Genomic DNA, 14,338 nt, shown 5'->3' with positions numbered 1-14,338 from the left:
GAGTTGCTTGGCTAGCTGGATAGGTAAATAGATGCAAAAAAAGTGAAAAGACAACACACAAGAAAGGACCACAACCATAATATTTCTAACTACCCACATGAGGAGCGTTTGAAGGAAAAAATAAGCTGTTTCACTACACTGGACCCGTCAGAATGAGAAGCAACTAGCCAATGACATTACAATAGGGGTGTGATTGAAGTTGTGTGGACCATTGACATGACAGATCGTGTGGTGCAAGCATCAGAAATTGTAACGACACGTCTGACAACGCTTCAAAAATCTAGGACAGGGGGGGATTCAGTTTTTTCTCAAATGGTTAGGAATCTATGTCATGGTGCTCTTTTATAAAAAAAGCTGTCACGTTTAGACCGTGAAGTCTTTATAAATCTTAGTTTATCAAAGACTCTTTGGTCACCTTGTAAGAAGTTCAACTCACTTTTGGAGTTCAGTCACACTCACTTTTTCCAGAGTTCAGTCACATTCATTTAGGTGATGAATCACCTGAGGCTGATGTTGTGAAGGCTTCACATGCTTCCTTCATTTATACATTTTTAGAACGATGTTGGTGCACTGCAATTTTCAAATAAAAATAAGATTATGTTTTGTCACACACTGAGTAGGTATGGTGAAATGTATTGTTTTACAGGGTCAGCTATAGTAGTACGGTACCCCTGGAGCAAACTAGCGTCATGTGCCATGCTCAAGGGTAAATGGAAAGATTTTTCACCTTGTCGGCTCAGGTATGCGAACCAACGCTCTAATCGCTAGGCTACCTGCCTCCCTATAGTCTGTTCATGTTAATCTCTCTTGATAAACACCCTAAAAATACATGCTCAAGCATGTGTGTGGGGATCTCATGCCTGGTCAGGTAGCTCCTAAAAGCAGATAGGAATGGCATATTTCTGGACCTCATTGGTTATTCCAAAACAACAGATGCGCACAAGCAGCAGCCTGATTGCTGACTGTTCCAATAATACCTAATACATGACAGAACAGCTGCTTGTTCCGATCGTCTACTCATTAGCATATTTAATGATCAAATGCAGCCTGACCCCCATTAAGCCCCTTGTAAATGAATAAAATGCTGGATTTGGTGCTGGATCCTACTGTGTTTTTGGTAACATATTGCTGTTATTGATGCTTTAATTGCTCAATTATTCCATTCCCCACAGGGATGAACTGGCCAATATCGAGGTGATGCAACTGGACTTTGAGATGGAGAACTTCACCAGCCAATCGGTCACCAGAAGGATCAACTGGAACATCGACTACCGGGGCCAGAACCCACCTCCGGACTCGGAGAAGGTGGTGACTGAGTTGACCGTGGTGCAGAAGGACATTCAGGCTATCATCCCACTCTCCATGGTGAGTAACCTGTGACATCACATATGGTATGCTATAATAATGTTCATATCAGTTGAATCGGTCCATTGAAACATTTGCCACAACTATTCAATTCAAATCTCTCATGTAAGACAATAGGTTAGCCTCCAGTTTCATCAAAGGACCTTCAATCCCCATTGTCATTTGTAACCATGCTTATCAACACGAGGTTCTCTCTCACTAGATCGATGATGATTTCACCTGCTAAGAGAAGGCTACAAAGGCCACCAAGTAATGGCACATCATGCTAAGAGTCTGTCTGGCGTCTCCACTCCTATCTCATGAAAAGGGGCAATTACTGTAGTAGGCAGTAAAAAACAATTGTGGAAGCAAGGGACATTAATTAAGTAATAGGAAGGAAGAGGGCCAGTCCTGAAGGGTCAAGTCGCCTCCTATGTGGTTTCACCTCCCCTTACTTGGTGAAGGGAGCCTGTGGAAAGTCTCTAGAAGTTTTAGGTGGGAGAGACTTCATTATTTGGATATTACAATTCAACTGGTTGGGTAAAATGTATAACGACACTTAGTTCCCTCAGCCCTGCATATATTTATATAGGTCTAAAATGCCACAAATTGCAAAGAAGCAAGCACCCAGGTACTGAAGACACTTTTTTTAACACACTCAACAACAGAGGTTAATAAGCGAAGAGGAACATGACCTCTGTGTGTTCACCGGACTTGGCGGTATGCTTCGAGGGCTTTGTTAGAGGGGTCAGGCAGCGATGAGGATAGGAGTTCAGCTGAAAGGAGCCGGGGTCATAGAAAGGCCAACGCGTGGGGAATAGCAAAAAATAGCAATAGCCGAGGCAACCTGCGCCATTTCATTCATTATCAGCTGCTTTGTTTCACTGTTTCTGCTTCATGTACTGTAGTGTAGAGAGGCTGCGTCCCAAATGTAACCTTATTCCCTTCATAGTATACTACTTTTGACCTGGTCCCATAGCACTCTGGTCAAAAGTAATGCACTATATAGGGAATAGGGTGCCATTTGACCAAGGCAGAATCTAATGCCACACATTCTCAGATCTCTCTGTCTAATTATTGTAACAGTAACAGTAGCAGCAAGGCGGTAGACATAATGCACTTAGTTCTTTGTGTCTACCATTGCACACATCCTCTGAGAGCGTGATAGAAACCAGAAGGCTCAGATCAGTATTTTTTCTGCAGCCACTGATTTGGGAGACAGCAGGATGAGGCAATCTGGGGAAAAAACACACAAGATGCATTTTATCTTGAGTAACAAAAAAATGAAACAGACAAGGGACAAGAACATGGCAAGACATGTGCACAAAATGAATCCCCTCTCTGATTTAGCCCTAGCATGAACAAACGAGGGAGAGAGGGAGGGAGGCTTGAGGGAGAGATAGAGGGATGGAAAAAAACTAATCCCAAGACGTGAAAGCTTTGCTAAGCAGATTCACTGCCAGCCAGAGCTGAGCCACTACAACTGGGGAGGAGGAGGCGAGGGAGCGGTGAGATAGTAGGGAGGGAGGAGGAACGAAGGAGGTGGGTGAGTTTACAGTGCAGAGTAGTAGCATCTTCCAGGAGGATGTGGTTAAATCAGAATCCATCACATTAGTCCTGTCAGGGCCCCAACTAGGTCCCCCTGGCCCCCACAGTCTTGGCGCAATTACCGCCCCGTGTCAGAGAGCCCTCTCGGGCTTCTTATTAACGAGGGATGGGAGAGGTGGAGAGGGAGATGAGGAGAATAGCAGGATACTGTGTTGCTGGCTCCACCACTGCTTCATGCTGCCGCAGTAGCGAACAGATTATAAATAAAACATGGGCATTTTCTTTGCCGAGGTCCTCATGGCACGAAGTCACAGGGCACGCACACACACACACACACATCTACACACGCCACAGGTTTTGCACGTCTGACGTGGCGTTTCAATCATTTCCATGAGGAGTAGGAAGTGGGAGCCAGCAGAGGTTTGGCTTTGATATGATTCGCTGGCTAATCGGCTCGGTCTTAAAGCCTCCATCAAAACTCAACAACTGTGGGGCTGTCAAGCTTCATTCATTTTCTCGCTGCTTGTCATTTGGTTACTTGGATTAAAGTGGACCCTGCTTCTTTCATTTCTCCAGTTTAAATCTAAAACACTGTTCACATGGATGAAGCTAAACTAGTAGTCATTAATCGACAATACTAGTCATTGTTTCAGAAGCTGTATAATATATGTTTTAATTTCCGCAGTGTATTAGACGGATAGTTGTCTCAGTCCCGTTTATTGGGCCTGGAGTGGTCGTGTCTACACTAACTGATCCTTTTCTTACTGAATGGAGTTTAAAAGTGTTAACCTTGGTGTTTCGTAGGCTATAAAGTGTTTGATTACTTTGAAATCCTTTCCTGCGTGTTATTGATAGCTCTCCCCCTACTGTGTTCACGATAAGCTCTCACTCATTACTCCAGACACTGTGGCTTCCGCTTACCGCCACCATAAATTCTCAGGCCCCCCCATTTAAATTTTGCATATTAGCTGGGCAACAGAATACCTGTCACAGCTGTTAAAGGTAGAGGACCAAAGCGCAGGGTGTGGAGCATACATTTTCTCTTTATTTGGAAAAAAGACACTGAACAAAACAACAAACACTACAAAAAAAATAATAACCGTGACGCTAATTGCTATGTGCCTTAAACAAAAGTCAACTTCCCACAAAGACAGGTGGAAAAAAGGGCTACCTAAGTATGGTTCTCAATCAGAGACAACGATAGACAGCTGCCTCTGATTGGGAACCACACCCGGCCAAAGAAATAGAAAACATAGAAATAAAGAAACTAGAATGCCCACCCTAGTCGCACCCTGGCCAAACCAAAATAGAGAATAAAAGCCTCTCTTTGGCCAGGGGTGACAATACCATTGGCACGTGAAAATGAGAAACATTAGGGAGGACAAGATGTTTTTTTATTATAAGGTGCTATGGCGGTATGCTTCGAGGGCTTTGTTAGTGTGTGCTTAGTTGGCTGTCATTGGTCTGCAGTGGCTATTCTTTAGCAAGAACCTCAGAGGCTAGGTTAACACATTTTCCTCATTGGAAATGACTTAATAAGCATATTGTATTATGAACAAATGTATCAACAGGTAAAATGGCATCAATATTCAAATAGTGCACCAGCTAATTTGATTTGGGCAGGACCTGACCATTGTGAATTCTTCTAGACTTTAAATTGTTCTAGTTTCAAATAGTTTGGAAGTTATATTGTGAGATTACCTGCTATGGACAGCAATAAGTCATTCAGTATGTATTGGTTTTCGAAGGGCACACACAACATACAATTTGTACTCATTGTCAGTGAACATATGCTTGTATCATGCCGGGTAAACTCTCCTGTTTGATTGCCAGCTCTAGGGCACTACAAATTAAAGGAGCTCATCAACACACATGCCTCCAGAAGCAACATTAATCCTCTTTTATATGTTGCATTCTTTTTGATTACACCACATTAGGTATTACTGTTTTCTCTCCAAGACTTGAGCATGGTGGTGTTTTGATTGAAGTCAAAGGAACATTTACATGATTTGGGTTTTCTCTAGGGGGCCACGAGGGACACAAATTAAAGTCAAACTCCTTACCCCCGCATAGCTCACATTCATTCCGTCAAAATAATGAGTTTATTAACAGTCGCCCATTTCAAGGACCAGTGTGCATTTTAATTGGCTGTTTCTATATCACTGGAGTCATGATAAAAGTGTAGATCTGCTGACGGACTTGGCCCTGTTTATAATCAGTTCTCAAGTCAGTTTTTTATTCCCCAGCATTTATTAGCAACACGAGACTTAATAGTTGTTGTTTGAGGCCTTAGTGCACAGATTCACTAACCGTAACCTGTTGTTTGAGGCCTTAGTGCACAGATTCACTAACAGTAACCTGTTGTTTTGGGCCTTAGTGCACAGATTCACTAACAGTAACCTGTTGTTTGGGGCCTTAGTGCACAGATTCACCAACAGTAACCTGTTGTTTGGGGCCTTAGTGCACAGATTCACCAACAGTAACCTGTTGTTTGAGGCCTTAGTGCACAGATTCACCAACAGTAACCTGTTGTTTGAGGCCTTAGTGCACAGATTCACCAACAGTAACCTGTTGTTTGAGGCCTTAGTGCACAGATTCACTAACAGTAACCTGTTGTTTGGGGCCTTAGTGCACAGATTCACCAACAGTAACCTGTTGTTTGAGGCCTTAGTGCACAGATTCACTAACAGTAACCTGTTGTTTGGGGCCTTAGTGCACAGATTCACCAACAGTAACCTGTTGTTTGGGGCCTTAGTGCACAGATTCAACAACAGTAACCTGTTGTTTGGGGCCTTAGTGCACAGATTCACCAACAGTAACCTGTTGTTTGAGGCCTTAGTGCACAGATTCACCAACAGTAACCTGTTGTTTGAGGCCTTAGTGCACAGATTCACTAACAGTAACCTGTTGTTTGGGACCTTAGTGCACAGATTTACCAACAGTAACCTGTTGTTTGGGGCCTTAGTGCACAGATTTACCAACAGTAACCTGTTGTTTGAGGCCTTAGTGCACAGATTCACCAACAGTAACCCAGATTGTGAGGACAGATACAAAGGTTTTTAGGACAGGTTATGTTTTGTTGGGGCATTCAAATATACTTTCCTTTGTCACCTTCATTTTTGCATCCTCTTGATGAAGAAGGAATGTTTCACTTTACAACTCAAATGACTTAGTATACATAGTCAACGTGAACTTCTTGCCTTTTTGTTCTAGTCATTTGGAGCAGAATGCAGCTCGGAGGAGAAAACATAAAAACATATTCCCTTTGTACAGTACAGGAAATGTTCAACTTGTAGTATATTTGAGATTTCAAAAAGGCTTCTGAAGTATGTAATTTCCACTTTGACATTTCAGACTTGATTTACCCTTAAGAAAAATGTATCAACCCCTACAAAAATGTGTATTATAATGCCAATTATAATCCACATAATAATTCACATTTCCTGTTGAAGCAAACTGGCTCAAGTTAAGATCCTACATCTGTAGTTGGAGTGGTGAAATGGATGAAAATCAAACCCATCGATCACTGAGAATGGCTTCCAGCGGAACTCTTTTGGACATTATTTTTGAAAGGTACATATTGGAAGTACCCAGTGAAATATAATAGCGATGATCACTATCTAACACTGTTTCATGTTTGTTCCCCCTCTACTCTACAGGACACCGAAATCATTAACACTGCGATACTGACCGGCCGAACCGTGGCCATTCCCGTGAAAGTTGTCTCTATTGAAATGAGTGGAGTCGTCACCGATGTCTCGTCCTTCGTAGAGTGCAAGTCTTCTAACGAAGACATTGTCAAGGTATGGTACAGCAGATTCCCACGTAGGTTGCAAAATTCCAGTAACTTTCCCCAAATCCCCAGGTTTTCATTATTGGGATTTCTGGAAAACTGGGGAATTTTGGGAAAATTACCGGAATTTTGCAACCCTATCTCTCCGATCTTGGTAATGCATCTGATACCGAATGGAATTCCACCGTACTCCTACACACCCTAATGGACCTGCAGCACACTTTAATATACCATAATGCAAACATGAAAACCTCATTATATGGCTGTCCCCCCACGGACGAATCAATGGATGTTCATACACGTACTGGTACACCAAAAGGTTACAAAGCACAGTTATAACTATAAAGGATATAGTTTTGAAACACTTCTCTTCTCTGGCCTAGTCTGGTCTAGTCTGGCCTAGTCTGGCCTAGTCTGGCCTAGTCTGGCCTATTCTGGCCTAGTCTGGTCTAGTCTGGCCTAGTCTGGCCTAGTCTGGTCTAGTCTGGCCTAGTCTGGCCTAGTCTGGCCGAGTCTGGTCTAGTCTGGTCTAGTCTGGCCTAGTCTGGCCAAGTCTGGTCTAGTCTGGTCTAGTCAGGTCTAGTCTGGCCTAGTCTGGCCTAGTCTGGTCTAGTCTGGCCTAGTCTGGTCAAGTCTGGTCTAGTCTGGCCTAGTCTGGTCTAGTCTGGTCTAGTCTGGTTGCCACCTTGTCTCTAGACCTTAGAGTTTACTTTAGCTGCATTATCTGGTGCAAGGCATCCATTTCCATCGTTTTTTCATTGACTAAGGCTACATCCCAAATGTCCCGCTATTCCCTATTTACTGCACACATTTTTACCAGAGGTCCTGGTCAGAATTACTGCACTAAATAGGGAATAGGGTACTATTTGGGACGCAAACTTAGCCAAGTAGGGCGACTGTAGTGCTGTAAAGGACTTAAGTCAAAATACTTGAAAGTACTACTTAAGTAGTATTTTGGGGTATCCGTACTTTACTATTTTTTATTTTTGACAACTTTTATTTTTACTTCACTACATTCCTAAAGAAAATTATGTACTTTTTATTCCATGCATTTTCCCTGACACCCAAAAGTACTCGTTACATTTTGAATGCTTAGCAGGACAGGTAAATGGTCTAATTCACACACTTATCATGAGCACATCCCTGGTCATCCCTACTGCCACTGATCTGGCAGACTCACTAAACACAAATGCTTTGTTTGTCTGAGTGATGGAGGTTGCCTCTGGCTATCCATAAATAAATAAAAAACAAGAGTAGTGCCATCTCGTTTTCTTAATAGGGAATTCGAAATGATTTATACTTTTACTTTTGATACGTATATTTAAAGTAATTACATTAACTTTTGATGCTTAAGTATATTTAAAACCAAATACTTTTGGACTTTTACACAAATATTATTTTACTGGGTGACTTTCACTTTTACTTGAGTCATTTTCTATTAAGGTATCTTTACTTTTACTCAGGTATGACACTTGGATACTTTTTCCATCACTGGATGACTGGAGGCGAGGAGACGATGCTAGTGTCCTGGGATGACTCACAAACACAACTTCGGCCCGTTGGGAGCCCACAGTGGTAGAATACAACTTCAACTCCCATTTGTGGATTGAAGAAGGACCCACATTTTGCCTTCATACCCCATAATCAGCAGGGGTAAATCCCATTTATCTGTAGAAAGAGTTGGATAAAGGAGGTTGCAACCTCTGAAATGTAATCCAACTTTATTTGTTGATTTTCTCAGAGCACGTTTGATGACAGCATCACGACACCTTACAGAACGTGAGAAAATTATACATGTGAGAAAAATTATACTAAATTTTTTTATGTTGATTTAAGCATTTCTGTTCAATTGAGATGATCACGTGGGATTATCGAAAGGAGAGTGCACAACAATAAATGCATGTGTTCAGAATAAGTGGAGGGAAAAGCATCAACTGTACAATACAGCAAGAAAATACAGACCACACCTAATCTTATTCTGACATTCATATGTGTGATAAGACTAGGATCTATTTGTCAGAGGGCAAATCAAAAGTGAGACATTTTGCCATTAATCTGTTTGTGAGAAGGTTTAGAATGGTTTCAAGGCGAGCTGCATTAGCTCAATGTTATTGAATAGATCTCGCTTTGCTGCCCTTGCCATTGAACTTTAGAGGATAATGCAAGATGAGACCTTCAAGCCGAGACAGTTCTATAAAACAATCCGCCGAATACAAAAGAAAGGTTTCTAAAGATTATCCAAAGGTTGTGTGGTTGTTCAGTTGTGTGGTTTTGTGCTATCCCCATTGCATTTTGTGGTGCCACATTATTCATACACAGCACTGTAATGCAGATCTGTTCTAATCAGATTACTCTATTCTATTATTCTATTCGCGTGGCCTAGGTGAATCTGTGGAACACTCAAAACTATAGGCTCCGCTCGGTCTATAAGTAAAGCACATAGAGAATGTCTTGTCATTTAAACCAGGCCTCACCATGTGCACACTATAGGTTGTGAATTCCAAATGCGTGGGCTTCTGCTTAATTTTTGTATGTTTTTTTTTAAACAAAGCATTTATTTTTTATTTTTTGCTTTGGCTATTCGCCAACCTGCCATTGTTCTGTGTTTGTTCCCAACTTTTGGAAAAGGTTATGCTGCTCTCATTTCTCTTTGCTGAGGCGTTTATTTGTTTGTTTGTTTCTCCCTCTTTGAAATAAATAGGCCACAGTATATGTCAGCGCTGCCGGATAACCCAATCCCATTTGACTGTACTGTGTGTGTGTGTGTGTGTGTGTGTGTGTGTGTGTGTGTGTGTGTGTGTGTGTGTGTGTGTGTGAGCACTGTAGGATGATTTGGTTATTAAAGACCACATCTGTGCTCTGCTCAGACGGAGTTCATTCTGCTATTTTGTGTTGTGTTGTGCAGGGTGTGGAGGAAGGCACGGGAATGGGAGGCAGTATGGGGAGAAGGCAGGCAGCAGAGAGGGAGGCTGGGCGAAAGGAGGTGTGGGCTGAGGACCCTGTGGGGATTTGTCAGCGAGCGGGAGACATGACTCCCCCAGCTGATCCTTTCTCCCAGGGCTGTGTGTGTGTGCGTGCGTACGTGCGTGTATGTGTATGTGTGTGTGTGTGTGTGTGTGTGTGTGTGTGTGTGTGTGTGTGTGTGTGTGTGTGTGTGAGTCACTGTAGCCATCTGAGGACACAGATAAGGCGGCGGCGGAAAGCCTTGTTCCATGCCAGTGGTCATCCAACCCTTGCCCTGCCAAGCCCTCTGTTTCCTCCATTCTGCACTCACACCAATGTGACACATTCACCTTCAGCCAACGACTAGGCTTAAATAAGAAAGGCTTTGTGAGGCAGTGAGATAAGTACACCTGAGTGGTCTAGTGTTTCAGTGTTGTCTCCTTGCTGTCTGCTGTGCTATTGTATATGAGAGGTCTCGAAGAAGTTCGTATTATTGTCGATGGCCTCACAATGAGGACATAATCCAGTCAATGAGGGCATACAGGCCCAGATTTTTTTTTAAATGATTGTATCCTACTAGAAACTGGTTTTGAGAGATTAAGCAATGAAATGCTCTGTTTCGCAAAGAATTCCTTCAGTTGATTAATAAGTTAAGGGGGATTTTTAAAGAGAAGTCTATTAATTATCATACTGTACCTTCCATCAATCAAAGTAGGTTTTCATAATGGCCACTACAGAGCAACATTAACCCAACTGGGGTGTGTTCATTAGGCACCAAACGAAAAGTAAAATAAACTGAAACAGGGAGGGACAACCCAAACTTGTACCTTAACGCTTGATTTCGCTTTCTGTTGCAAAACATTTTAAAATGTTTGATGTTGCATGCCCTAATGAACACAGCCCAAGTTATGTTTTATTTTTCCATCTGCTCCACCTCCAGCAAGAAAACAGGTGACATTGATAGGCCCAAATCCTGTTTGGAGGCACATGTTGAAGTTAAGCGTGTAAGCAGAGGTGAGCCAGCATGGGATCTCCATCACTAAATGGTGCTCATTGTTTCTCATTAGATCCATACGCATTAGTCAGTAGAATAAGTACTATCAGGTCAAATGAACCTGCCAACCTTCTGAGTTCCACATGCATGCAACTCAACGTGCATGCACAATACGTAAACCAAAACAAACATTAAGTGACCCGTGGAAAAACAAAGCCCGACAATACAGTATTGGAATCCGTTTTGTTATCAGAGCTGCCGAGGAGTAAAGATATGGATATACTGTGCTGCAGGCGGGTGGTGATCCTTTTTGATCCTGGATCTCTGTCTGTTGGTTTAAACTGAGCCTGGATGCCGCCCTAGCGGGTAGTGCCCGCCCTGTCTTTCTTTGCCCCGACCCTACCCAGGAAATCTGTTGGCACCATGGAAGATGCCACAGCACATTAGAGGGCTGTGTAGCGACGACAGCTCGCGGCTCCATGCATGAGAGCACTTTCACGGGCCCCGCTGGGCTACTGACACCCGTAGTCGTTAACAGCTTTTGACTCGCAATTAGCCAGCCAAGTTTATTAGCTGCCTGCAGGAGCTGGGATCGTTTATGCTAGCGCAGTTAGCAAGGGTGAGTGAGAGTGATAGGAAGGCTGGTGTTAGCATTATATACATAGGGAGGCCTAGAGTGGTAGGTCACAGTTGTGGAGGGGGCACTGTGTTTTCGTGTAGAGGATGACGGTGTGTGTGTGTGTGTGTGTGTGTGTGTGTGTGTGTGTGTGTGTGTGTGTGTGTGTGTGTGTGTGTGTGTGTGTGTGTGTGTGTGTGTGTGTGTGTGTGTGTGTGTGTGTGAGAGAGAGAGAGAATATGGGGGCAGGTACACTACATGGCTAAAAGTATCTGGACACCTGCTCGTCGAACATCTTATTCCAAAATCATGGGCATTAATATGGAGTTGGTCTATTACAGGCTATTACAGCCTCCACTCTTCTGGGGAGGCTTTCCACTTGATGTTGGAACATTGCTGCAGGGACTTGCTTCCATTCAGCCACAAGAGCATTTGTGAGGTCTGGTACTGATGTTTGGCGATTAGGCCTGGCTCGCAGTCAGCGTTCCAATTCATCCCAATGGTGTTCAATGGGGTCAGGGTTCTGTGCACGCCAGTCAAGTTCTTCCACATCGATCTCGACAAACCATTTCTGTATGGACCTCACTTTGTGCACAGGGGCATTTTCATGCTGAAACAGGAAAAGGCCTTCCCAAACTATTGCCACAAAGTTGGAAGCACAGAATCGTGATTCATCACTCCAGAGAACGGGTTTCCACTGCTCCAGAGTCCAATGGCAGCGAGCTTTACGCCACTCCAGTCGACGCTTGGCATTGCACATGGTGATCTTAGGCTTGTGTGCGGCTACTCGGCCATGGAAACCCATTTCATGAAGCTCCCAGTTATTGTGCTGACGTTGCTTCAAGTGGCAGTATGTAACTCGGTAGTGAGGACAGACGTTTTTTACGCGTTATGTGCATCAGCACTCAGCAGCCGCATTCTGTGAGCTTGTGTGGCCTACTACTTCGCGGCTGAGCCGTTGTTGCTCCTAGACATTTCCACTTCACAGTAAAAGCACTTACAGTTGACCAGGGCAGCTCTAGCAGGGCAGAAATTTGATGAAAAGACTCGTTGGTAAATTGGCATCCTATGACGGTGCCATGTTGAAAGTCAATGAGCTACTCTACTGCCAATGTTTGTCTATGGAGATTGCATGGCTGTGTGCTCAATTTTATATACCTGTCAGCAACGGGTTTGGCTGAAATGGACAAATCCACTAATTTGAAGGGGTGTCCACATACTTTTGTATATATAGTGTATGTCCTTTGCTCTGTACAGTATCTAAGCCTGGCAAGCAAGAACCTAATTATCATGATTCAGTCTGAAAAAAAGTATATTACCCTGATTCCAGCTGACACCCCAGATCTCTGCCAGAGAATGATGATCCCAAAATCCCTATTCACACAAAGGTGACTACAGACAGATAATCTGAAAACTTGATTTACCAGAACAAGGGAAACGAGGGAAAAGACTCATCTCTCTCCTCTATCTGAAGGCTTCCCACCCAGCCTGTATGGATTGCAGAGTGGAGAGGCCTGTCTGGATGGACTGGGTGTTTTATTAACCCCCCCTCTTATGATGAATCCTCAACCCTGAGAAGACTGGCGAACCCGACCTCCATTTGCAGGAGATTAGCTCCTCTGATTACAGTGTCAGCTGCCTCCAACTGCCAGATAAATCATCGATGGTATCCCGAAAGCAAACCCTGCTATCTATTACAGTAAATCATTTAGTATTAAAGGGATGGGTATTTATGAGAAATACTGTGCTGGGTGATTTCTTGGAGACTGAAATCACCCAGTCTTGGAGACTGCTGGATAAAAAATAAGTAAACAGAATTTTGTTTGCGGGCACCTGGTGTATTAAGCTTTCATATTCTATGAATTATCTGTTGCCTGAAAGCTTGTGTTAGTATATATATTCTGATGTGTGTCTCTGCGTAATTGTGTATAGATCATTACACTGAAAATAGTGGTGAGTTGTGGGTGATCATGGGCCTGATTTTTAAAGGCTTAGAGTAGGCTGTACTTAAGAGCCAGTTCATCCACTCAAGAAGAGACTCAAATTAGATAGGAGAAAACCTTCAAGTAGTGTTGTTTACACTGTGTTCCGAAATATTTCAAATGACAAAAATATAGCCCCTCGTGGCAAAATATTGGAATATTCACAAAGGAGGATTATTGTGACCTAATAATAATAGTACACATTCCACATTAAAATAATCTGTAAGCGAAAAGGAAGACATGTTTTCCCTGTTTCCTTTAGTGGAATCTGAGAAAAGCTGTGCACCAGCAAATCCAATGAAATAAACTAGGTGGTGGAATCTACTCCTGCATCCATACTGTACTATATCACTTGTATCACCTGTCAACGGCAGATCATTATCATATATTGACCAATAACCTTTGTTTTTCACAGGTGTCCATGAATTGTGACTACGTGTTTGTGAACGGGAAGGAGACGCGGGGCTCCATGAACGCCCGTGTCATCTTCAGCTACGAGCACCTCAGTGCCCCCTTAGAGCTGACCGTGTGGGTGCCCAAACTCCCCCTTCAAGTGGAACTGTCCGACAGCAACCTGAGCTTCATCAAGGGCTGGAGGGTACCCATTCTTCCTGACCGCAGGTAGGACTCACCAACACACAGCTCCCCTTTGTGTGTAGTGTTAGAGTGGAGAGCACTGCTCTTTTAGAGCTGATGTTTCTTGTATTTATTTTTAATTCATTTTGAGGTTACTTCACTCTAGTGTGGTTTGCAGGACTCTAGCTGAGACACTAGCCTAGATGTCATTGTCTTCCTCAACTTAATGTTTTTAGTCTTTACCCCTTGCATTGTCATGTATCGTTTCAATTGTGCAGCCCATGTTTTGCTTGTGTCGTGTGTTTGTGTTACATGTCGTCCTAGTGACGCAATTCTATGCAAATCTGCCTAACCAATGTTTATGCCTCTTAGGCCTTATCTTTGTTTGCACAACTACTGCTTGTGCACACATTTTATTAGAGTTTAAACCAACCCATGATTTCAGGTAATCAAACGTATCTCTCTTAATGAATTGAACTAAACTAAGACGTTTGTCTGAGAACAGGACGTTAAGCAAATTCCAGACCGGATTCACAGCAAGC

The 14,338-nt window shown here is 43.1% G+C and overlaps 1 protein-coding gene across 2 annotated transcripts in view; it reads left to right on the top strand.

The window, feature by feature from the left end:
- tmem132e (transmembrane protein 132E) overlaps positions 1-14,338 on the top strand; it is a 346,164-nt gene that overhangs the window by 315,669 nt on the left and 16,157 nt on the right. For both annotated transcript variants that reach the window (XM_020464756.2, XM_031808129.1), the window contains exons 4-6: positions 1,173-1,365; positions 6,552-6,695; positions 13,636-13,841. In XM_020464756.2, the coding sequence (XP_020320345.1) occupies positions 1,173-1,365; positions 6,552-6,695; positions 13,636-13,841 (543 nt within the window). The remainder of the gene's footprint in view (positions 1-1,172; positions 1,366-6,551; positions 6,696-13,635; positions 13,842-14,338) is intronic.

This window comes from Oncorhynchus kisutch, linkage group LG28 (genome assembly GCF_002021735.2).
Source record: "Oncorhynchus kisutch isolate 150728-3 linkage group LG28, Okis_V2, whole genome shotgun sequence".
NCBI lineage: Eukaryota > Metazoa > Chordata > Actinopteri > Salmoniformes > Salmonidae > Oncorhynchus > Oncorhynchus kisutch.
Note: the sequence above shows the minus strand (reverse complement) of the source record. Positions and strands in the feature narration are given on the sequence as shown.